Below are 21,838 nucleotides of genomic sequence, written 5' to 3'. Positions count from 1 at the left end.
TGATCAGCGTCATAATGACGACGATGACGCGGCAGAAGATTGATCTCGTTGAAATCAAAATAATGAAATTTACTTCCGCTTTGTTCTTCCTCCCTTCAATGAAATTTAATACGGCCTGTTAATAATATTTTCTCAATTTGTATTCCCGCTTCTGATGGTAATTGTTGGCGGGGGAGTTGCCGTTGATTACCTATTCAAGGATGTTGTTCCTTTAGTCAAATACTATTGGGGTCCCAAGTGGCATCTTGCCAGCTAATTAAAAAGTAAAAAAGTTACTTCGTATCGTCAATTAACATGATTCGTAGATTTTAAAACTACCTTACCGTGCATTCATTTCATTTTATGGATATTCTACGACTACAAAATATCCGACTTGATAATGCTAATATTAATTACATGTAAAATAAAGGGGTATACTAAATTCGTTGAAAAGTATGTAAGAGGTAGACGGATGCGTTTCGGACCCTACACAATATATATATATATATTATCTTGTTTAGCAATGCTGCGATCTAGGAACTTTTTAGACTAGGAAGTTGAGACTAAGAATGCAGATTCTAGTGACGCCTACACTGTGCAGGTTTCAGAACGTTGCCACGCCCATTGTAATGCCTACAAGCCGCCCAATATGCCACGCCTACACTTTTGTAAAATGGTTTGATTTTGTTTCATTAGTCTTGTAAAGCTGAGTAACGGAAATGTGGTAGACGTGAAACTCGACAATAGCGTTTTTTCTTGTTTTATTTAATTTATATGGAAAACGTAAGCTCTTCGTTCGAGTTCACAACACGTAAGTAAAATGTACAGGCGAATTTCACAACCCAAGATACAAACCTCATGTTCATGTCAAATTACACGTATGTAAAATATACAGGCGAATTTAAACGAGGCGATTAAATGCTCGGGAGCGAGAAAGAAAGAGGGCGAATTCGGTGCCAAATAATGAAACAATATGCTTTGCTTTCATTATACCCTTACTATTACTCGTAGTGTAACAGGGTATAATAGAATTGCTGAAAAGTCTGTGCCAGATAGTCGGAAGCGTTTCGGATCAATAGACGATCCGGCCATGTGAGTCTATCTGTCCGTCCGTATGAACTTCTAGTTTCAAGAAACTTTAAGAGCTAGAAAGTTAATATTAAGCATGCAGATTCCGCAGCGCCAGTTCGTTTCTGTCTTGTTTTTAAATTGAGAATTTAAAATAAATATTTTATGTTCTGTTCAGCCAAAAATGATGACTATAAAATATAAAAAATACACTTAATAAAATAAAAAAAATGTTACTTTTAATGCATTAAATGGTGGTTTTATTTTTTTCTGTGATGAGCTCGGACTCGATCATATCCAGACCTTTACACTCACCCCGACCAAAGACATTAGAATAATAGGAAGACAATTCAATTTTTAGATTTTTACGCTCTCAATTTTAGGCGAGCGAAAAGAGTGCAATTTTGGTCGTCACCAAAAAAGTGGCTGCATAGTGCAAAACCAATGTATGGCCGTTACGCATCTTGTTATTCTAATGTCTTTGATTTCATGAAGTGCGGACATAAGCACCGAAGAATTATTGTCTTCTTATATTTTTCACACGTCGCACGCTGAATACTCTAATGACAATTATTCTAATATAAAGTCATATTTTAAAATTATTATGCATTATTATGTACATAGATTGTGCTATTATTATTTCTGTTTTGAATTTGAATAATTGTTATGTTAAGGCAATGCAAGACTACAGTTTTTAAGTGGTTTCAATTTATAAAAAATAATATAGATTTAAAGTCTAAGAACTTCTAAGATGAAGGGCATATTTTGTCATTTTTACAATGCATGTGTGCAAGAGAGCTGGTGGCTCTAGAGCTCTCCGCTCTCTGGCTTTTGAACAAAATTTCGAGAGAGCCTGGAGCCACGACGAAAAAATCGTGTGCAAAAAAATCGTATGGCGTTACGCATCATGTTATTCTAATGTCTTTGCCCCGACCCAGGATCCAAGAAGTAGCAACCACGACAGCGCCGCACTACGAACGCCTGAACATGGTCAAGATGCTCGTTACAGAGACATCAGGACATAGGGCCTGCCGAAAATATAATATTAATGGTGGATCCTCAGCTGACCGTCTTTACAGGAGTTGATGGACGACGTCGAGGACCAAAGACAGACGAGGCAATCATCTAGTGCTAACGCGTTACCAAAGTGTAATTTAATTTTATATTTTTTTATGACAGTGCAATGAAATATTGTAAATATGTAGATCTTTATTGTTGCGAGAAAGACGATGTGCGGCTATCTGTATTCCGCATATCAAGCGAAATTAGGCGCGAAAAATAATTGATTAAAAATTACAAAATTTTTAGAAAGTGTGTGCAATGGCAAAAATCTACAAAGCAGCTAAGACTCACCAGTTCATTCACTTGAATATAGTCAGTATCAGAAGTAGTCAGAAGATATCAATTTATTAAAATTAAAATATACATATAAATATTAAATTTCAAGAACGCAGATTTTTTTTAAATGTGGTCAATCATATCTCATTAAAGAATTTTTGTAATTTGTCGAAAAACTTTATAATCCGTTAAGTTTTAAATTAAAAAAAGAACACATTTTCTTTTTATTATTTTTTAATGTATGTATGTACATTTTCTCAACGGTAATGTTGCTGATCTTGATCTTCTTCTTCATCCGCGTCTTCGCGCTGCTCACGACGTCGTCTCTCTAACGGCTCCCCCTCACCTCTTGACGGACCCTATCAGGCTGGTTCACGCACTGCTCAAGACGAGGCCACTAGGCAGCGTCGCGCTTTTTAGGGCCATTTTCCTGGTCTTCCAAAAAGAAGTTGTTAATAGTCTAAAATGAATTAGTTGTTTTTAAACGTATTTATTTTAATTCATATTTATTTATTTATTACACATTTCAACATCGATATTTTCCTCGACATCTTTGTTCTTCGAAACTATTTTATTTCTGAATTACCGCGAGTTTCATACGTTGCCACTTGGCGAAAAAAGTGTTGTAGGTCGTACCCAACTTTTATCGAAATACCGATATAGTGGTAGCTTTAAAAATGGGAAAACTCTTTGCGCTTCGTATAGAAACAGAAAAATGCAATCTCCTCAAGAACTGTGCATTCATTGTTGGTGACTCTTATTGCATAAATAATTCATAAAACTGCAACATTTTTGACATACCGTGCAACTTTGAGCAAGCTCTATGAGCGGAGTAATACGAATTTGAAGCTAGCGCGGATATATTATCGTTAATAAAGCGCTTCACGACCTGCATTTTTTGTGGTACTAGTACTAAAGACTGCGGCATTTTTATATATATTTAACTCCATTTGAACCGGTTTTTCAATTCCATATTTTTGACAAATATTTGAGAATATTGTAGCCTCTTTTTAGCTATTTTTAACTTTCCACTTACACCTCTGCTACTAAGTAATGCTGTTAGGACTGCTCTGTTAGGACCAGCTGTAGAAACAGCTGATCACCACGCATGCAGTTGTGCTCTTCCTCTTTCACTTTTTGTGATTTCGCAGCGCACGCGAAAATCTGATAAATTGCTCTAAAAATGGTCGGAATAACGCCCGCTGAGAAGAAAGCGCTGATAACGCGCAATCTGCAGGAAACGCTCGGCGACGACAAGCTGACAAAGATCCTGGCGGAGCGAGACCTTAAGATCTACTGGGGAACAGCGACGACGGGCAAGCCACATGTCGCCTATTTCGTGCCCATGTCGAAGATTGCCGATTTCCTGAAGGCAGGATGCGAGGTGACCATCCTGTTCGCCGATCTCCACGCCTATCTGGACAACATGAAGGCACCCTGGTCTCTGCTAGAGCTGCGCACCCAGTACTACGAGCAGGTCATCAAGGCCATGTTGAGCTCAATCGGAGTTCCGCTGGAGAAGCTGAAGTTCGTCAAGGGCAGCAACTATCAGCTGTCCAAGGAGTACACCCTGGATGTATACAAGCTCAGCTCCGTGGTCACGCAACACGATGCGAAGAAGGCGGGCGCAGAGGTGGTCAAGCAAGTGGAGTACCCTCTGCTGTCCGGTTTGCTCTATCCCGGTCTGCAGGCTCTGGACGAGGAGTACCTCAAGGTGGACGCCCAATTCGGTGGCGTGGACCAGCGCAAGATCTTCACCTTCTCGGAGAAGTACCTGCCGCAGTTGGGCTACGAAAAACGCATCCACTTCATGAATCCCATGGGTGAGTCATCCATTGATTTCACAATAAACCTTCATTCAAACCTTGTATATCTATATTTTTAGTTCCCGGCTTGGCTGGTGGCAAGATGTCCTCTTCCGAGGAGGACTCCAAGATCGATCTCTTGGACTCTCCGGCCAACGTGAAGAAGAAGCTGAAGAAGGCTTTCTGTGAACCAGGCAACATTGCCGACAACGGCCTGCTTTCCTTCGTGAAGCACGTCCTGTTCTCGCTGTTCAAGGAGGGCGAAGGCTTTGAGGTTAACCGGGAGGCAGAGCACGGCGGCGATGTTACCTTCCTGAAGTACGAGGAGCTGGAGAAGTACTACGCGGAGGACAAACTGCATCCGGGTGACCTGAAGGGCACCGTGGAGAAGTACATAAACCGACTGCTGGATCCCATTCGAAAGGCCTTTGAAAAGCCAGAACTGCAGTATGTTATTTATACAGGATTAATTGTGCGAGCAATAGCTTTATATATTTTATATTTTAGAAAACTAAGTGCTGCTGCTTATCCGCCGCCTGCCAAGGTGAAGGCTGGAGCTGCTCCCGCTGCTGGAGCTGACGAGGACGCACCCCATCGCCTGGATATCCGCGTAGGCAAGGTCGTAGAGGTGGCGCGTCATCCAGATGCCGATACTCTTTATGTGCTGAAAATAGACTTGGCTGAGGCGGAACCCAGAACGATTATTAGTGGCCTGGTGAAGTTTGTCACCCAGGAGGAGCTGGACCAGCGATTGGTGGCGGTTCTGTGCAACCTGAAGCCCTCCAAGATGCGCGGCATCTTATCCGAGGGAATGGTTCTGTGCACCTCCAAGTGAGTTTTAATGGAAAGCATTCTGCAATCCTTTAATTCATTTCATCGATCTCCTCCAGCGCTGACCACACGACGGTGGAGCCCATTGTGCTGCCAGCAAGTGCTACTCCTGGCAGTCGCCTCGCCTTCGAGGGATTCAGTGGGACGCCCGATGAGCAACTTAACCCCAAGAAGAAGGTGTGGGAGAAACTCTCCGCCGACTTCAAGACGAACAGCGATGGACTGGCCGTGTGGAAGGACAACTTCCTGCTGACGCCCGAGGGCGAAAAGCTGTCCAGCAAGCTGGCCAATTGCTCCATTAAATAGAACTTTCAATCCATCCTACCTGAGCCGTGTAATACTTGCAACTAAGCCGAATGTTCATAAACAAGAAATTGCTGCTAATTTATTAATTCCTCTTTGTAAAGAAACTGCATTTTTTAAATAAAGCGCTGAAATATATGTATTCGGGATTTACTGCCATTTTGAATTCAGGAAATTAGGCTAATCACAAAAAAAATAAAGATTTTAATAACTTTCCAGAAAAACGAACTTTACATTTACATTTTCCAATCGGATAAATTCAAATAAGACGCGTTGCTGTAATGCCACTGTTAAACTTCACGCGAGTTAACAGCTCTGGTTTCGATCAGCTGTTTGGTGTAAACAAAAAACCGGCAAAGGAATTTTATTTGTAGAAAAATATGTTGAAGATAAGTCCGCGGTTCCTGATCCAGCAGTGCCTGCGCCACGCCCACAACCAGGTGCGCGTCCGCTTCGCCCCAAGTCCCACGGGCCACCTGCATCTGGGCGGTCTGCGCACAGCCCTCTACAACTTCCTGTACGCCAGGCACTTGGGCGGGAAATTCCTGCTGCGGATCGAGGACACGGATCAAACACGGCTAGTTCCAGGTGCCAGTGAACGGCTGGTGGAGGATCTGCTCTGGGCGGGCATAGAAATAGACGAGGGACCCGGGTTTGGCGGTCAACTAGGACCCTATGTGCAAAGTCAGCGAACGGAAACCTACAGGTGATTAGTGGCTACATCCTGCTTCAAGACTCGATTACACAGACGCCCATTCCCATTTCCAGCAAGGCCATTGAGGAACTGCTCCGCAATGGCACTGCCTACAGGTGTTTCTGCACCGAACGCCGTCTGGATCTGTTGCGTAAGGAGGCGCTGCGAACCCGGCAAGTTCCACGCTATGATAACAAGTGCCGGCATCTGACGCCGGCGGAGGTGGATTCGCTGCTGGCCAAGGAAACGCCCCACTGCATCCGCTTCAAGCTGACGGATCACGAGGAACCACTGGAGGACCTCATTTACGGCCAGGTGCACCACAACGTTAGCGACACCGAAGGCGATCCAGTGGTCATAAAGAGCGACCAGTTCCCCACCTATCACTTTGCCAACGTGGTGGACGACCACTTGATGGGCATTACCCACGTCTTGAGGGGCGTGGAGTGGCAGATATCCACCACCAAGCATTTGCTGCTCTACAAGTGGGTGTATTTCTGGGTTCCTTAATGATGTATACTCAGAGATATGTCTTCCCTCAGAGCTTTTGGCTGGCAGCCACCGAAATTCGGCCACCTGCCGCTTCTGGTGAATGCAGATGGCACCAAGCTAAGCAAACGGCAAGGAGACATCGGCATCCAGCACTTCCGGGAACGCGGCTACTTCCCGCAGGCCTTGGTAAACTATGTGGTCTCCGCAGGCGGAGGATTCGAACATAGGGCCAATGCCAAGCAGCAACTGCTCAGCATGCGGGAGCTTTACGAGCAGTTTCACATAGAGCGGGTCAACTCCCATCCGAGTCGCCTTAATCCCGAACTGCTCGATGATCTCAATCGCCTGGAGATTGTGCAACGTTTGTCCGGCAACGAAAGTCGCACGAAGTTGGTCAAAGAAGTCCAGCAGCTGGTGAAACAGGCCTATCCGCAGCAGTAAGCCCTAACATTGAATCGTGAATATCTGTAGCATAACTTACTAATCTTGTGCTATTTTAGGTCCAACTTAGATCTGGCCGAGGACCACATACTGGATGTGCTGCATTGGTCATCAAAGCGCCTAGTACTGCTGCAGGATTTGAGCAGCAGTAAACTGAGTTTTCTGTGGGTGAAGCCATCCGATTTTCAAATCAAGGACCTGACCGCAGAGCAACTAAATCACATACTGCAACTAATCAACGCAATCCAGGACTTCCACAAAGATGAACTCAACGTTAAGCTAAAATCCTTTGCTCAAGAGGAAAAGATCAAGTTCCCACAAATGATGAAGACACTAAGGGCAGCTCTGAGTGGCTTAAAGGAAGGTCCCGGCGTAGCGGAAATGATGGAGATCCTTGGCAAAGCTGTCACCCTCGAACGACTCAAAGCAGCTCTGCCTAAGGAAAGTGTCCATTTAGAGCAACATCAGTGATTTGGTTAAGTTTGGTTGTATTTGTATGTATATATAGATTAATTTTTATATTGATAACTCTTGCAATTTCAGAATAAGATCAATGAGTAGACACCACATCTAGAGTCAAAATTATGTATGGTTAATCTGCATCAGTTTCGGAAACTAGTTCCTCTTCGTTCCGTTTTGGCATTCTCGTTTCGCTCGGTTAAGCACCATTCCTAGACGTTAGTATACTAAAATCGCTTAGCTAAAGTCGCGATTGGTAAGAACAATGGGCGCTGCAAGGCTCCAGCCATAGATGAAGACACCCAGCCAGCTGGAGACGATCTTGACCCACATGGAAGCCTCGTTGCCGTTGAACAGCTCGATTTCCGAGTGAGGTCTGAGGGAAAATAACATTGGCGTTGGCATTTTGCTGGCACCATTAGATCTGCTTCTACTCACTTGTACCAGTTGGTCAGGGTCATCATGACGTAGAGCGAAGCGCAGACGAAGACCAAATGGAACATGGACCAGGAATATGTGACGCCTTCGGTCTCGGTGTCGGTGCTCGGCTGTCCCTTGGCATCCGTGCCCGCCTCTGTGTCTGATAGAGCTTCTGTTAAAACTACATTAATCAGAGTGCAAAGAGGAACGCCAGTTGGCCATATTTTTCACACAGTTTCAAGTACCAAGTAACCAAGTGGATTAGTTGGGTTAGTCGGCAAAAAATAAAGAAAAAACAAAGCGGCAATAGGAAACGAGTGTTAATAACCAGTATTAGCTTGGGTTTTTTGTACAGCGAGGAAAATGAAAAGTGAGGGCGATCGAATGCGTGATGGAAACTGTGGAAGTGTGGTAATGGCTGGGAATGCGGACGGAGTACGGGGAATGGCCACAGAACACCTACCACGCTTCTCGCTGCTATCGTGCGAGATCTTAGAAACCTCCACCGCCGAGCTGATGCAGTTGTACAGGATGCACAGCAGCCAGACGACCAGTCCGATGATGTTAGTCGTGTCGAAAGTTACCCTGGTGGTGTGGGTGGTTGGTGCTGCCGTGGTGGTCGCATTGCCGAATCCCTCCATCATGCCGAACATGCCAGGATTGCATTCTTTTTCTATGGATTCGTAAAATACAATTGAGCAATTCATATTTTTTTTTTGCGCTATTTTCCTACCAGGGTTGTTGGCCACCGCGGACCAGGTCAGATACACAGTGTATAAGGTAACCAAGGAGCTCTGCAATAGACCAGAATGGGGCAAGCGTTCCTGCACGGCTGGCAAAATCGAAATAACGCTGATCGCTAGACAGAATATGAGATTGATGGAGATGAAGAACTTGTTGATGCCGCAGCCAGTACTCTAAAAGTATACAGATAATGCTAGTTACAAGCAAACAAGCAGAAGAAACGACACTCACGGTGGTGAAGTAGATATAAAGCAAGGTAATCCCAGTCAGCGATAAGATATAGCCCACAAGAGTGACTCCAGCAAGGGCGTAGTAATATCCACGGCTGTTTTCTGCGCTTTCTGTATGAAGAAGGCAATAATTAGCGAGATGAATCATTTGGGAGATGCGCAACAAGATGACTCACCTATCCAGTTTTCAGCCAGCGAGTGAGCGAAATCCACAATGATGACCAGCTGGACGAGTATGAAGGCCAGGCCACCTATTAGACCCACCCACATCATGGCCGGACCAAAGGATCCATCCGGGATGAAGATCGCTCCAATCGCAGCGCCAAAGCAGATCAGGAATTTCAGGGGCCAAAAGTTGTTCTGGATATGTGAACGCGGATCCCTGGAGCTCTTCACACCCAGCATAATCAGCGACATCAGTGCGAAGAAGCAGGCCATTCCAAAGCAAATTCTGTAGACGGCCATGTAACCCAGAGCGTACTCGCAGTCCACTTGCAGAGATCCTCCCGACACAGCGCTGAGTGCCCCGGAGCTATACGACGAGGTGGAGTTGATGCAGAAGGGCATCTTCTTCAGGGTGTCCTGCAGTCCAGGAGACAGCGCAATCGCCCCCAGCACGGTGCCCACCAGCAGGATGAAGGCGTACATGAAGCGCGACGAGGAGGCGTTGGTGCAGCTGGGGCAGGCGGAGCAGCACATGCTGGCTGCCGTGCCTCCGCAGCACATGGCGCACTGCAAGTGCAAAGGAGCAAAGGATACATATGTTAGGCATTATTTCTAGCTTGCTAATAAGTTGTACTCCGAACTGATTAGTTGGGTGATCCACTCATGAAGTTATTTGGTAGTCAACGATATATTCAAGTAGTTGCATTGCCTTTTATCTTTACGACGGGTTGGTAAAATTTGTCTTGAAACCATAATTGTTTAGATGCTCAGAAGAATATTTCACTTGTTTAAGTTTCTTACAAATTAAAGAACTTTGTGAGGTACAGTCTTTACTTGTATATGATATTATATTTATCATATTTAAATTACAAATTATTTATTTTTAAAGATTAATTAGCGAACAAATTAGAAATTAGTCAGTAGAACTCAAATTGCTCTAATTGAAACCTGCGTATTTATTTTGTAGTTTATTTAGTTTGCTGAATATAACCGTACCATTGATTATTATTGAGAAATTAATAAAATGGTACATTTCTCCGCATTTAAAAAAACATATGTCTGCTTTTATTGATTTGTAGCCAATGTCCAGAACTTCCTGCGAATTTTACCTGCCTAATTAGCTCATAACTTTCTCACCTGAGCGGCCGAACAGAGGCCCAAAACAGCTCCCATTGTCGCAGCGAAAAACTTTGATTTCTACTTCACTCAAACTGCGTTTTTAAGAAATTAAACAAATCTTTGTTTGTGAAAATGATAGAGGTGAGCTAGCCACTCTCGATAGTATCAGATATGTGCGGAGTAACCAATATAGCTACTACCGATATGTCGCAATCGATACTTCCAAAGTTGCCATGTCGATTTCCTCAGCTGACGGGAGTTGCCATCCGTTCTCGAATTAATTTTCATAACTTCTGCCACATCCTCGCAGGTGGCGCTTTAGTACACGAAGCAAAACAGTTTGTCTTTTATAATTAACCCACAGCAGGCACGATGCTCTTAAGACTTTAGTGCAGCTATTGAAATCCGAAAAAAGATAAACCTGCGATTAGAAATATATTTTTGTTTTCGTTCGTACATAACCGAGCATATTATTCTACCATATTTTACAAAACAAGTTTTACATAAATTGGTAGAGTCAAACATGTTAATGCAACAATAAGTCTTTAATAATAGTTTTGCAATGGTTTAAGTTCAGTCAACCGGCGGATATAAATCCGATACTTATACATATATACATATACTTAAGGAAGGGTACATATATTTTAGATCATACCAATAAATAAAGAATTTCCTAAGTATATTAAATCGAGTCGCTAAACCCTAAACTTAACTTTATAAACCAAAGGAAGAAATATTGTTATAGACCAATTGATCCAATGATCCAAAGCATAGTGGTGTCAGTTATATTTTCCTTATAAATTACTTGTTTTTCATTTAGTTTTACATTGCTATTAAATATATTTGAACTCTTTTTTTATGTAAATTTTCCTGCTTTCTTCTCAACATTTTCCGATCGCTGGATGAGAGCAATTTTTAGGGAATTTGCGTTTGCCGTTCTGCCGAGCGGATTTGGGGAGAAGTTCGCTGGGGCATCTGGCCACACTGCCAGCAACGCCAGCTCGCCTCCGCAACGCGAATCCGCTCATTTCAAATTTTCAAACTCCCGAGAGCGGTTGCGGCGGTGTCGATACAGCGGCTCCTGAATCCATCCGAATCCGAAAGCGAATCGCATCCAGCCAAGATATCCTATCGTGCAACTGTAACCCGAATCCGAGTTCGAAACGAATCGCAGTGGTGGTTCCTCTCTCGCTCTCTAGTTCTCCCTCTCTCTCGCGTGTGTGAGTGTGTGCGAGTGGCAGGAAAAGTGCGAAGCCGAAATCTTTTCAGCTGAAAGAAAGCGCAACTTCAATTAGCGAAAAGCAAGAGTAGCGAAAGAAAAGCGGATCGAAAAGAAAAAACCAAAAAAACCAAAAGCAACAAATCGAAATGGCAAGCGAAGTGGCCCAAATACCCGCCGAGGAAACGCCCGCAGTGGCGTCGGCGGAAAAGTCAGAGGAGCCGGAAAAGTCAGCGGCTCCGCCAGCGGACTCCTCGGCCGCTCCAGCTGCCGCCCCCGCAGTGGAAAAGGCAGAGGATGCCGACGGTGAGAAGAAGGACGGCGAGGCCGGAAAGCAGGATAAGCAGCAGGATGGAGAGGAGCCCAAAAAGGACGAGGCAGTAGCAGCCCCAGTGGCGGCCAAATCGGAAGCCCCGCCCGCCCAGAAATTCAATGTGCACAAGACCAACTTCGAGAAGGACATCATCTATCTTTACCAGTTCTCGCGCACCCCGTTGCTGCCCTCCCTGTCGCCCTACTGCCTGAAGGTGGAGACCTGGCTGCGTCTTGTGGGCCTGAAATACGAGGTGAGTGGAGATCGAAAGGTCTAGGGAAAAACCATCGAAAATTCATGAAAACCCCATTAAGACCCGGGCAAACATTAGGAATCCTTCTAAGTACCCAGGATAATTAGGGAAAACCTAAAAATGGACTAGGTAGAATCCCAGGAAGAACCGAAAACTCTCAGATATTCCACAAATCCCAGATTTTCAAGGCATTTTTGCGGTACAGATTTTTTCCCAGTTCCTGCGGGAGAGGGAGAGCTAGAGAGAGCGCAAGGGAGAGAGCCAGCGCCGCCATCATGGTGTGCTGCTAAGCCTGCCCGTGTGCATGTGTATGCCTGGTTGTGATTGTGTCTTTGTGTGTGTGTGACCTGCCCTGCCCCGTAACTGAAAAAGGGATACATTTGTGCCTGCCCTCTCTTTCCCCCGCCCATGTGTGTGTGAACCTGTAGCCTGGTCCTGTGCGCGTGTGTGTGTGCACAGCGTATACATAAAATTTGTGTGTGCGCCGACGCTGCGTCGCTGCTTTATGCTCCACTCTGCCACTGGCCTCTCCCCCTCCCCCCTCCTTGTGCTCCCCTTTGCAAAAGTCGTGCTTCAAATTTTGCACTTGCCGACTCTCTCCTTTTGTCTCGCTCCCTCTCGCCGTCTGCTCTTTGTCTTTTGTTGCTGCACTGTTTTTTATTTCACTTTTCTTTCGACTTCTTTTTGCACTGAGCGAAAAGTTAATGATGCACTTTCATCTTTATTCGGTGGATGCGCCTTTTGTTAGCATCTTTGAATTCCATGCGACTATGCTCACTCAATCCACCCAACAGCAAATTTTCTCTCTGTGTATGGCAGCAGCAGCAGCTTGTAATTGCTTTTAATAAAAATTGATGCAGTTTAAGATGGACTCAGAAATAGCTATCTCCCTCTTCTCCTTCCACCTACCGACGCCCCTTCCCCTTCCCCCATCTCCATTTCCCTTTCTTTTCTTATCCGTTAAGTAGCTGTAATAGTGTGTGGGCGTGGTGGGGGGAGGGGACAGGCAGACAAACAACTGTCAACGACTTCCAATGGTGCCTTCCATTTTGGCTTGTTTTTTTTTCCATTATTTTTTCTTCACTTTTTAAAGCGCGCGATGCGGTTTGCATATTTTTCATATTTTTTCTGTACGAGAGGAAAAACTTGTATGTGGCCGGGGGAGAAATGGGTGCGGTCACCCGCACAAAAACTGGCGACGCAATTGCTGTTTAATCTTATTAATTACATTGGTTAATGAAAAACGAGCCCCTTGCGCGGAATGTTAATTGATGCCGTCGGCTTCCAGATGCCGATAAGCAATCGCCCCCATATGTTGCATTCCACGAACGTAAGGAGAAGAGGCAATTATGATTGACAGTCCGTCAGTGGCCGCCTTCGGCCCGCAGCTGGAAATTACTTTCCATTTTCATTTTTCATGATTATTCCCATTTTCACTGATAAGAGCAGGCAGCCCAAAACGGCGGCATACGAAAAGAAGGAAGAAAAATAAAGAGTTCAACAAACTGGGGACCTTTGACATTTCTGGCATGGTTTTTTGTTGCTGCAGCGCGCATTAATCATGAAAAAAGGGAGGGTGACTGTAAATGCAACTGACTAAGCCAGTTTTCCCCCCTGCTGCTTGCGCTCGACTGCATTTCTTTCCTGCTCTCCTCCTTTGTATACACACATTCATCAGTGTAAACAAGAGCAGAAGTTGTTTCTTTATTGATGATAAACCAAATGCATATTTTTTTCACACCACATTCAAGGCGGCGCCCATTAATAAACACAGCAGCAACAACAACTGGGCATAAGTTTCGCTTTGAGGCGGTGGCCCGCATTGCTAACATTCCTGAGTGTCGCGCTTGTAGATTGTGCAATTAATTTACATTTTCTCTGCCATATGCATTGCGGGCACAGAGCGATTAAAATTCAAATGGAAATGCTGGCGCGCCATTTCATTTGTGCAATATTGCCAGGCTGCAGTTTCAAGGTATTCTGGCAACGCTGCTGCCTCTCCTGCTGCAACTGTACATGTGCGAATGTGTGCGTGTCGAATATGTGTTCCTGTTGTATTGGGAGGAAATGGAGTTTTTTGCTTCTCGTTATTTTGTTTTTTTACGTATTGTGGCTGCCTTTGTTTTAATTAATAAACCGCATATTTGCATTTAAACAACACACAGTGGACGGCTTTTGTTGTTGCTCACTCGCTCCAGTGCAATTCTCCCGTTCCGGCTCCCCTCTCGCTCTCTCTGGAACTGCTCTGCAAGGGTGTGGATACACTCACACTCGCGCACTCAGGCTGCATAATTGCATTGCTGTTGCTTCTTCATCTGCCGACTCTTACACTGCGAAAAAAATGAAAGAACGAAGATTGAGGAGACGAGCGATTGCCTTAATTGGCATAACGATTTAATAAAACATAAGTATTTGCATTGTGCGTGGGCACAAGAAGAAGATGGAGCCGGAGAAGAGGAAGCAGGCAGACAGGCTGCCTTTTTGTGGATCATTGGAATTGAAAAATGGACTCCACCCTTTTTGCAGAGCGTTGCGTTGCGATGCTGGAAGGCGAAAATCTCAATCTCTCTCCAACTACAACAACAGTGCTCTCTCTTTCCTTTCGCTCTCTCGCCGATTCTCTCTCCGGCGGCCAACCACACCCTGCCCCTCCCTTTTTTGGCTGAGGGCGCGAAAGCATAAAATATGCCAACCGTTGGCTCTTTGTTATGGCCCTCGTACATATTTCTAATTAGAAATTATTATGTAGATTTGTGCAGCGAAGCTGAAAACGAAAAGGTTTCAGACCGGACACCCGCCGCCTATAACTGTCACATTGCTAACGGTAACGCTTCGTGCGGACGTGTGTACACACTGGAAGGCATTGGAATATGTCAAAATGTTCGAATAGCGAGCAATTGGAACGACGTTTTCCCTCCCGCTGTGTGGCGTGTGTGTGAGTGTGCGTTGTATAGGGGTGTTGGTTTTTGGGTGGGTTTTTCGGCTTTCGAGTCTGGGTTTTGGGTTTTTGGGTTCCCGGGAGGTACAGCTAGCTTCCCGTGTAGTGGTTGGTTCATCAGCATCTGCTTGGCATACATAGGAAATGCCCAAATACACACGCAAACAAACGATTGCCGGCTAGATGTATGTCATGAGCGCCATCTAGCGGCCAGAATCCTTGCGGGGGAGTGAACTTAATTTTTCATTAGTCATAGGCGTACAAATAAAAAAATATCTTCCTGGTTCCATATGGACACAATTTATGAGTATCCTAAGAATCTTGTTCAAGCTGAAAAAATTTAAATAGCTGTAATAGAAAATATTGTTTTAAAAACCCCTAATGCCCATGAAACTAGTGGCAAGTCTACTAGAGAATAATATTAGGGGAATAAATGCCTAAAAGGGCCTAAAAACTAAAATATAAAATAACCATAAAAGTTATTTACATTAATTTGTATTACAATTGATATACTTATTAAATAATGGTATGATCAGGGAGTAACTAAAGCATTCGTAGTTCTAAAGAACCATCCCCAAATTGATTGTACTTGTGTGTATCCCAAATTGATGGCCGTGCCTCAAAAATAAATTCTTGTGAAATGCGATTTTGAATTTAATGACCAACTAAGGCAATATTTGTTCGTACTGCATGAGTGGCATGCTGGCCGCAGATAAAGGGCGGGGTAAACCATCACCCACTCCCCCACATTCCTCGCACAATTACTCATCCCACGCAAGGAAAAGTAAATTGTACATGTATTCGCTTTCTTCCCTTTGCAGAATGTTGATCACAAGATGCGCTTCCGCTCCAAGAAGGGTCAGCTGCCGTTCATTGAGCTGAATGGGGAGGAAATCGCGGATTCGGCCATTATCATCAAGGAACTGTCGTCCAAATACGAGAAGAACCTGGACTCGGGACTCACCGCCGAGCAGAGGAATGTCTCGTACGCCACGATTGCCATGCTGGAGAACCATCTCATCTGGATCATCTTCTACTGGCGCGCCAAGTATCCGGACAATGTACTCAAGGGCTACAAGGTCAACTTGCAGCACGCCCTCGGCCTGCGGCTGCCCAACTCGATTCTGAACTTCTTCTTTAAGATCACCTTTGGTCGCAAGGTAACTAGATAGTTTGTGAAATTAGTGGTCATGATCATGGTCCACGATTTTCACTTTCCCACAATTTGTATGGTTTTGATTAGAATTTTCATTGGAACATAGCATACTTTTGGTCATTATCGTAATTGGTTCTACAGAAGTTGTTTACTATCATTTATACCTAATGTTTCCTAGTTATAGACACCTTTTGACACATACTTCTAGCTGTAAATCTAATTTATAGGTTTTTATTGTTGGTTAAAGTAATAATACGTAAAAAGTAACTCACATTTTGGTACATATTTTTATTTGTACATTTCACGAATGCATATTAATCTATTAACCTTAACTGAAAATCATTAATATTTTGTTGGAGTAGACTGTACACTTCTTTAACTAAAAGAAATCTTTTGAACTCCTTTGTTAATCGAAATCAGACGAAATAAGTGAAAGTGGAAACAGGAAGGTGTCTGCTAGTCAAGTAGAGAAATGTTTTTAGTGTAGCTGATTTTGACGTCTCAGAAACTCAACGCCAGCATCTGAGCCTCCAGTAGTTCCCAAAACCGGAGATATCCGCACTTTGTTTAGATTAAAATCGTAATCCAAAGCCGGGAAGGTTCTCCAGTTGGCTGGCGTTGTGGATTAGGCGGGGATTGATGGGTAGTGTAAATAAACAATACTTGAAAATTAAAACTAAGCAAGCGGTGGCGTATTATATTGCACCTAGCTGTACATAAAAAAAGAAACTCCATACACCACCATCATCTCCACACATAGTTTATCCCAAAAACCCCGATGGCATAAACAATAAATCCGTGGCGGGACGCATTTGTTTATATCTCCATCGGTTCTCACATAACCAACCCAAAATCAAAACGCAAACGGGAATTTGAAAGGAAAACAATCGTTATTTTACGACTAACTCTTGCATGGTTTTTCTCTTTTTTCTTTTTCGTTCTTTTTTGCATACTACTTTGGTTTTGAACATCTAACTGGGTAATGCGTAATGCCCCCGATCCCCAAATCTTAAAACTCACATCACCTCCAACACCCCGATTCCGTAACGTATGCTTGTGCATCCCCCGTAACCCCCATCCGTAACTGCTGTACGGCAAAACAACTATTCAACACATCAAGTGGTTCCAGGGCACGAAGAAGCTGAAGGCGCACGGTATCGGTGTCCACAGCGCCGAGGAGATTGAGGAGTTCGGCAAGAACGACCTGAAGGTTCTTAGCGAGATGCTCGACTGCAAGCCGTTCTTCTTCGGCGACGAGCCCACCACCCTGGATGTGGTGGCCTTCGCGGTCCTGTCGCAGCTCCACTATCTGTCCAAGGACATTGCGTATCCGCTGCGTGACTACATGACCGAGAAGTGCCCCAACTTGATTGGCCACGTTTCTCGCATGAAGGACAAGTGCTTCCCCGACTGGGACGAGATCTGCACGAAGCTGGACCTCAATGCGCACATTCCCAAGCCAGAGTAAGTAGTCTTGACTCAAAACTTGCCAATGGATGTGATTGCTAATTCATTTTACCACTTTTCCAACAGGCCCGAGACTAAGGAGGGCAAGGAGGGTGGCGAGCAGGAGAAATCAAACGAACAGGAGGGCACTGAAGGCGACAAGATCGAGAAGGAGTTGGAGAAGGACAAGGTGAGGCTCAAGTAAACCAGATGGTCTATCCTTGGGCTGGAGTTGTAACTTGTTATTATATTGCACTCGCCAAGGAGAAGGAAAGACCCTCTAGTCTTGAATTAAACTTTAATTTTTCCACATACTAAGCCATGTTCTTTTTAACTTGCAGTCGAACGAGAAGGAGTCGACCGAGGAGAACAAAGAGAAGGAGGAAACAAAGTAAATTCGCCGTTAGTTATATGCGTACATATATCTAGTATATGTGTATGATCGAAGGAAACAAAAACACCCACATACACACACATTATATATATATACATATGTAGTACGATACTATATAGTAAGGCCCTATATAGCTAGGCGCTACGCTCTCATATATAAGCATTCAGACATCAGAAAACCACTCGAAAAACAAAAAAAATACATCAAGTACACCCATTTACAAACCTAGGACAACTGTAAAGCAAAAGCAGGCAAAACCATCAGCAAGAGAACGATCCACTAAGTAATGAGAAAAACAAAAAGCATATACAATAACGTAACGTAAAACTTTGGACATCTTTTTTTATATATTTACATGACGACGTTTGTATTACAAGAACAAGAAACAAAAAGCAAAAAATGAAGAAAACGTAAAAAAAAACCGTAAAAACCATTTAGTATAAAATTATAAAAGTTTATACGTATAAATATTAAGACGATGAATGAAAGCGATGAGAGCGGGGGGAGAAATTATAAAAAATTAGTTAAAGAACTCGAATAAAACAAAGAACAAGTGAGCAAAACGTGAGTAAAAAGAGTGAAGCCAGATAGGAGAAAACGTAAGGGGGGTGTAGAACAGCATTCAATACGCATTAATCATTAGTTTTCATTCAAAAGCGATCTATATAATACACTCATCGACACTCACACTCACTCTCCCAGACACTCTACACACATATACATAGCATATGCAGCAACAATTGCAACTCGATGGTATTGTTTACTCTTCCAAAATTGATTAAGCTTAAAGTAACGAAAGGATCCGCAACCAGTACGATAGGAAGATATGATATGGCGCATAGTGATGGTTAGTAGGGATGGCATGCAATGAGGATGAGAATGCGAATGGTATAGGAATGATATAACGGAATGACGGCAATTAAGTTTATTTTTTATATATATATGATTGCAAATAGTAATTTTGATTCTCGTGTGCAAATAATTAAACAAAATGGATAAAATTTATTACTTATAATTATATACATAAACATTATATACGCCCATTATGCATAAAGATGTGTATAAAAAAACAAAGCAAAACAAAACAAACAACAATGCATAAAAACTGTATGTTGGTTCTTTTATTATATTATACTTTATTTCTATAAATATTATTGTAATTGTACTGTGTATTATGATTTTGCTAACCAAAATCCCTTAGTATGAGATGCTCATCGATATTCACCCCCATACACAAAATCAAACCAATTCGAACCAAAAAGAACACTCGGCCATCCAAACGAACAAAATTTACCTTTTAATTTGTACGAATTTGTAACTACTTTTATATGTATGTATGTGAATTCTCTTTTGGTACGGCCACTGAAAAAAAATTATGTACGCCTCATTTGATATTTCAACTGTCTTGTGTTTTATACGATTTAATTTAATGATATGGATTATGCAAATATATATATAAATATAAACATATTTTCTATTGTAATTAAAATGCTGCAGACAACAAAGACGAACGACAAACTCATAGAAAACACAACAAACATCTGAGAAGCAGGGGAAGCAGGAACGGAAGAACTGGAAGAATTCTCGGCGGGGAGGTCACTCCCCTCGCGTTCTCCTACTCCAACACTTTCCCTTTTCCAGTCGGCCTCCCGTTTATTCACGGATTCCTCTATGTTTATTGTTTTCCTTTTGTTTTCGTCGACTTCTCATAAAATCAGAGATCGTCATCGACCACAGATGGGGAATGAATGAAGTCTTTGAATAGGGTAAAACTCATGCAACTAAGAAATAAAGGAATCAAGAAAAACGAAAAACGAAAACAAATACATATACAGAACCCAATGAGGCGCGACAGAAGCAGTGAAAACAATTTAGGGGAAGGTCAAAAACAAGAAATGAAGCAGGAGAAGACGAGCGGGCGATCGATCGATCCACGAAGAAATCTAAAACGATACGATTTGTAGACTACGCAAGTATTTTTATGTATTAAAGGTTATGTTGTAAGTTTTTATCACAATATTTGTATTGTAGCTCAGTGTTTTATATGATTATATAAAAAGGATAAAGAAAATGAAACAAAAACAAAAATTAAATGAAAATGATAACGATAATGATAAACCGAGATGAAACCGAAACCATAAAAGCGTAAAAACCAGAAGAGCAAACCCGGACAGAAAGAAAAATTATTGTATTACATACATCTTATATATAATAAATATGCTTCTTAATAAAAAACAAAACAAAACAAAGCCCCGAATGTGCGGAAACTGATTTACGATGCTGACACGCACTGTCCCGATAAAGAAATCGCATCGGTCGCCTTTAAGCCGGGGTGGCTTTACTTGGCCACGACTGTCCGGGAAACGGAGGAAAAATTTAATTATGACACCCGAGTTATCTTAGCAGCAAGACCCCTGATATCTCTAATTCAAGTTTGCTTATTCATATCTAAACAGTCATACTGGCCTAGCTGGCCCATGGTTATAAATTTTGCCCGATAGCAAGCCGGAATCTTTTCTGAGTGGACACCGTTTTTAGTGGTCAACAATCAGGCTTGATGAATCAGTTTGGTGGCACTTTTAATTGATACGATGATTTCTTCCAATTTTTCCAATTACAATTGATCTTAGTTAAGAAGTTAACCAAAGCCAGGCAATTCAATTAGGCCAAGTGAAGAAGTAAACACCCAGCAGTGAACTTTCTTGCCCGGCTCAAGGTCACAAAGGATATATAAATATTTTTACAGCTCCACATTATATATTTGCACCCAGATATGCCAATCAAATTGACATTCAATTCAATCTGACCCAATATCGCGATGGCGGCGATGGAGACGATGGGGGCGATAATCGATATTTGACCTAGGCCAATAAATTCTTTCCACCTGCCCCTTTTTACCAGAGTTTCGAAGTTGTCTAATCAACATTTAATTTGATGTTCGATTCGAACGCTCCGAAGCCATCAAACATCAAACAAATGGCAGGGGGCTTTTGGGAGCTCTAAGCCCCAACTAATCAAGGCAAACACATCGAAGAATACCAAGAAAAATCGTACGCCCACCCAACCCATTTACCCCTCCATTTCTGTCAGCGACATTTCTGGCAATTTATTGAAGACGAATATTCCAATCAGAGCGAATTTATTACGTCAATCGTGCTGAAGCCGTAAAAAATAAAAGGTAAGTGTGATATCGTTTGGATCCATCTATCGCCCATCCGCAGTTACAGCTGTAGTCAAAAGCACAGCAGTTCTTTTGATGGATTCAGAATAGTATGGATTATTTCAGTTTCAAAGGAAAGCATGACAACCATTTGCTTATCTGATGAAGCGTTTTGGTACTTAAAGAACTGCTCATATTTTGAAATCCACAAAGAACCTAATCAGAAATCTTTGATAATAATTGAAACTAATTAAAATGTATAAAAAGGCGAATTAGAGTTTAGATATTAAATATTAAATATTATAAAAAATGCCCGTTTATGTATATGATAACGACATATGGCTTTTTATGAATGTTCTTTGCTAATAACTTGATCACATCTGTGTACACCTATCGCTCTGACAAACACACTCATTCTTGAAAGAAAGCCTATAACGGTAACGCTATAACAGTACGTTTGTCCTTTGTGGCGAATATTTTTTACAGCTGACAAGATAGGCGGTTGTCAGAGCGAGAGGACGACAGCATTGGCGTGCACATTGCACGCGGCGACAGGTGGGTGGAAGGGAGAGGGCAGATGGGGAGTGCAGGAGATAGATAAGTAATTCCATGGAGCATGCAGCTTGGTTGGATGTCGATTCGGAATCGCAATCGGAATTCGGAGGCTCCCAGCATTGAATTGGTGTTAAGCACGAACTGAACGAAATGGAAATGAGCGAACGAGACTGAGAATGAAAATCAGCAGTTGTCATTGTCATTGGAATAGGTTGTGGACGGGCGGGCGGAAAGTGGGTGCAAAACGGGGGGTGTTTACCGCTCAAAGGCAAAAAAGGGAGATGAAAGACACGCCATCGAAAGGAGACTCCACCCA

At 42.9% G+C, this 21,838-nt stretch overlaps 4 protein-coding genes and 1 long non-coding RNA gene across 10 annotated transcripts; 3 read left to right on the top strand and 2 right to left on the bottom strand.

The window, feature by feature from the left end:
• Positions 1-2,601: 2,601 nt before the first annotated feature.
• On the bottom strand, positions 2,602-3,024 carry LOC122618015. Its single transcript, XR_006325990.1, has 2 exons — positions 2,907-3,024; positions 2,602-2,845 (listed from the first exon to the last, which is right to left on the bottom strand). It is a non-coding gene; the product is annotated as an uncharacterized LOC122618015 (long non-coding RNA).
• A 463-nt stretch (positions 3,025-3,487) lies between these two features.
• On the top strand, positions 3,488-5,473 carry LOC122616758 (tyrosine--tRNA ligase, cytoplasmic). Its single transcript, XM_043792314.1, has 4 exons — positions 3,488-4,208; positions 4,271-4,637; positions 4,698-5,021; positions 5,081-5,473. The coding sequence occupies exons 1-4, from the start codon at positions 3,569-3,571 to the stop codon at positions 5,325-5,327; spliced, it is 1,578 nt and encodes a 525-aa protein (XP_043648249.1). The 5' UTR covers positions 3,488-3,568; the 3' UTR covers positions 5,328-5,473.
• Positions 5,474-5,636: 163 nt separating this feature from the next.
• Positions 5,637-7,627, top strand: LOC122615694 (probable glutamate--tRNA ligase, mitochondrial). Of its 2 annotated transcripts, none has more exons than XM_043790743.1 (5): positions 5,637-6,030; positions 6,093-6,503; positions 6,561-6,947; positions 7,011-7,426; positions 7,495-7,627. In XM_043790743.1, exons 1-4 carry the CDS (start codon positions 5,705-5,707, stop codon positions 7,420-7,422), a joined length of 1,536 nt encoding a protein of 511 aa, XP_043646678.1. In that variant the 5' UTR covers positions 5,637-5,704; the 3' UTR covers positions 7,423-7,426; positions 7,495-7,627. The 2 variants fall into 2 exon arrangements, with proteins under 2 accessions (XP_043646678.1, XP_043646679.1); XM_043790744.1 differs by having other exon boundaries at positions 7,011-7,436; positions 7,495-7,618.
• Positions 7,423-10,262, bottom strand: LOC122615695 (serine incorporator 1). 4 transcript variants are annotated; one of them, XM_043790745.1, is made up of 7 exons: positions 10,107-10,262; positions 8,981-9,536; positions 8,806-8,915; positions 8,564-8,747; positions 8,294-8,503; positions 7,849-8,011; positions 7,423-7,786 (listed from the first exon to the last, which is right to left on the bottom strand). In XM_043790745.1, the coding sequence occupies exons 1-7, from the start codon at positions 10,140-10,142 to the stop codon at positions 7,648-7,650; spliced, it is 1,398 nt and encodes a 465-aa protein (XP_043646680.1). In that variant the 5' UTR covers positions 10,143-10,262; the 3' UTR covers positions 7,423-7,647. The 4 variants fall into 4 exon arrangements, with proteins under 4 accessions (XP_043646680.1, XP_043646683.1, XP_043646681.1 ...); XM_043790748.1 differs by having other exon boundaries at positions 7,423-7,805; positions 7,849-8,002; XM_043790746.1 differs by having other exon boundaries at positions 7,849-8,002.
• An 802-nt stretch (positions 10,263-11,064) lies between these two features.
• LOC122615516 (failed axon connections) lies at positions 11,065-19,178 on the top strand. Of its 2 annotated transcripts, none has more exons than XM_043790454.1 (5): positions 11,065-11,873; positions 15,633-15,971; positions 17,097-17,431; positions 17,501-17,603; positions 17,755-19,178. In XM_043790454.1, exons 1-5 carry the CDS (start codon positions 11,457-11,459, stop codon positions 17,806-17,808), a joined length of 1,248 nt encoding a protein of 415 aa, XP_043646389.1. In that variant the 5' UTR covers positions 11,065-11,456; the 3' UTR covers positions 17,809-19,178. The 2 variants fall into 2 exon arrangements, with proteins under 2 accessions (XP_043646389.1, XP_043646388.1); XM_043790453.1 differs by having other exon boundaries at positions 11,066-11,873; positions 17,088-17,431.
• The last annotated feature ends 2,660 nt before the right edge of the window (positions 19,179-21,838 follow it).

Source organism: Drosophila teissieri, chromosome 3L, assembly GCF_016746235.2.
Source record: "Drosophila teissieri strain GT53w chromosome 3L, Prin_Dtei_1.1, whole genome shotgun sequence".
In the NCBI taxonomy this organism is placed as follows: Eukaryota; Metazoa; Arthropoda; class Insecta; order Diptera; family Drosophilidae; genus Drosophila; species Drosophila teissieri.
Note: the sequence above shows the minus strand (reverse complement) of the source record. Positions and strands in the feature narration are given on the sequence as shown.